At 43.7% G+C, this 1,062-nt stretch overlaps 1 protein-coding gene across 1 annotated transcript; it reads right to left on the bottom strand.

The window, feature by feature from the left end:
- Positions 1 to 319: 319 nt before the first annotated feature.
- LOC108780111 (uncharacterized) lies at positions 320 to 859 on the bottom strand. The gene has a single exon (XM_018547703.1). It carries the CDS (start codon positions 857 to 859, stop codon positions 320 to 322), a length of 540 nt encoding a protein of 179 aa, XP_018403205.1.
- Positions 860 to 1,062: the final 203 nt, after the last annotated feature.

The raw sequence follows: 1,062 nt of genomic DNA, 5'->3' as shown, positions 1-1,062 counted from the left end.
GTGATTAGACGTTTCGCCATGCTGTACGGGACCATCCCGTCTTCCCATCGCAATCCATGGTGATAAGCACTCAACTAGGAAGCGCAAGATTTGTCGGATCTTGTCAGTAAATTCCATGGTATAGGACATGAAAAAATGTAGTGTGTGATAACAGTTCCTCTTCTCAGCACCGCTACTTCCTTGACGATAAATTTCTTGTCTACGACGAATCCTTGTAGATCCACAAACGTTGGTATGATCATGACGAGCATTTATTCGAAACTGCACTCATATCAGTGTTAATCTCTCTTAAATTGAAGATAATTGCTGACGGTGCGATTTACATAATCTTGCGCACTACGTTGGACAGCGGGCAGTATTCGATAACACGATCGTGTATGATGAGGCAATAGGCGGTGGTATTGGCGGATACATTCTCCTTGCAGTCAAATTCTATTCGTACATCCACGGTAGCGCTTTTGACGGATTTGTTTTGTCGCGAGTAGTCAATGACAGCAAACGGTCCTTTCTCAATAAACGAGAGTACATTAAGCAGCGTTTCGAAGCAGTCGATTCCGTAATATGCCTTACGAAAACGCGCGTACATATCAAACAGGAGAGCGTATCTCTTTTGGTCGAAATCGAGATTCAAATCACCGTACGGATAAAACTCTGAATTGAGATAAAGCTTCACATTACTCAATTTACAATCATCAAACACGCTCGCATTTTGAGACATGATATTCTTTCGACCGGTCTGAAGAGCAAAGATAACGTAACGTGGCTTCTCGAGTTGAGTCGCCGTTTTGACAGCCCATGTATGCTTCGTCGTACTCTGTAACAGAGGATACTCGTACAGATCCCATGAGCGAAAACTCATACTGAGATAACGACCGCTTTCCAATGCTCGCTTGATAGTTTAGTGATCTCGTTTAGCATAACATGAGGCATCCGCCATTGCACTTTGATCAGTTCAACCTCCGGCTCCGTCGCTGAATTTCCCAGTATACAATTGTTATCGTTGCGCGCTCGTATCAAAATCAATTCATGGCGAGCGTTAGCAATCACGCGTTTGTAATCCTC

Source organism: Cyphomyrmex costatus, unplaced genomic scaffold (genome assembly GCF_001594065.2).
Source record: "Cyphomyrmex costatus isolate MS0001 unplaced genomic scaffold, Ccosl1.0 scaffold676, whole genome shotgun sequence".
Lineage (NCBI taxonomy): Eukaryota > Metazoa > Arthropoda > Insecta > Hymenoptera > Formicidae > Cyphomyrmex > Cyphomyrmex costatus.
Note: the sequence above shows the minus strand (reverse complement) of the source record. Positions and strands in the feature narration are given on the sequence as shown.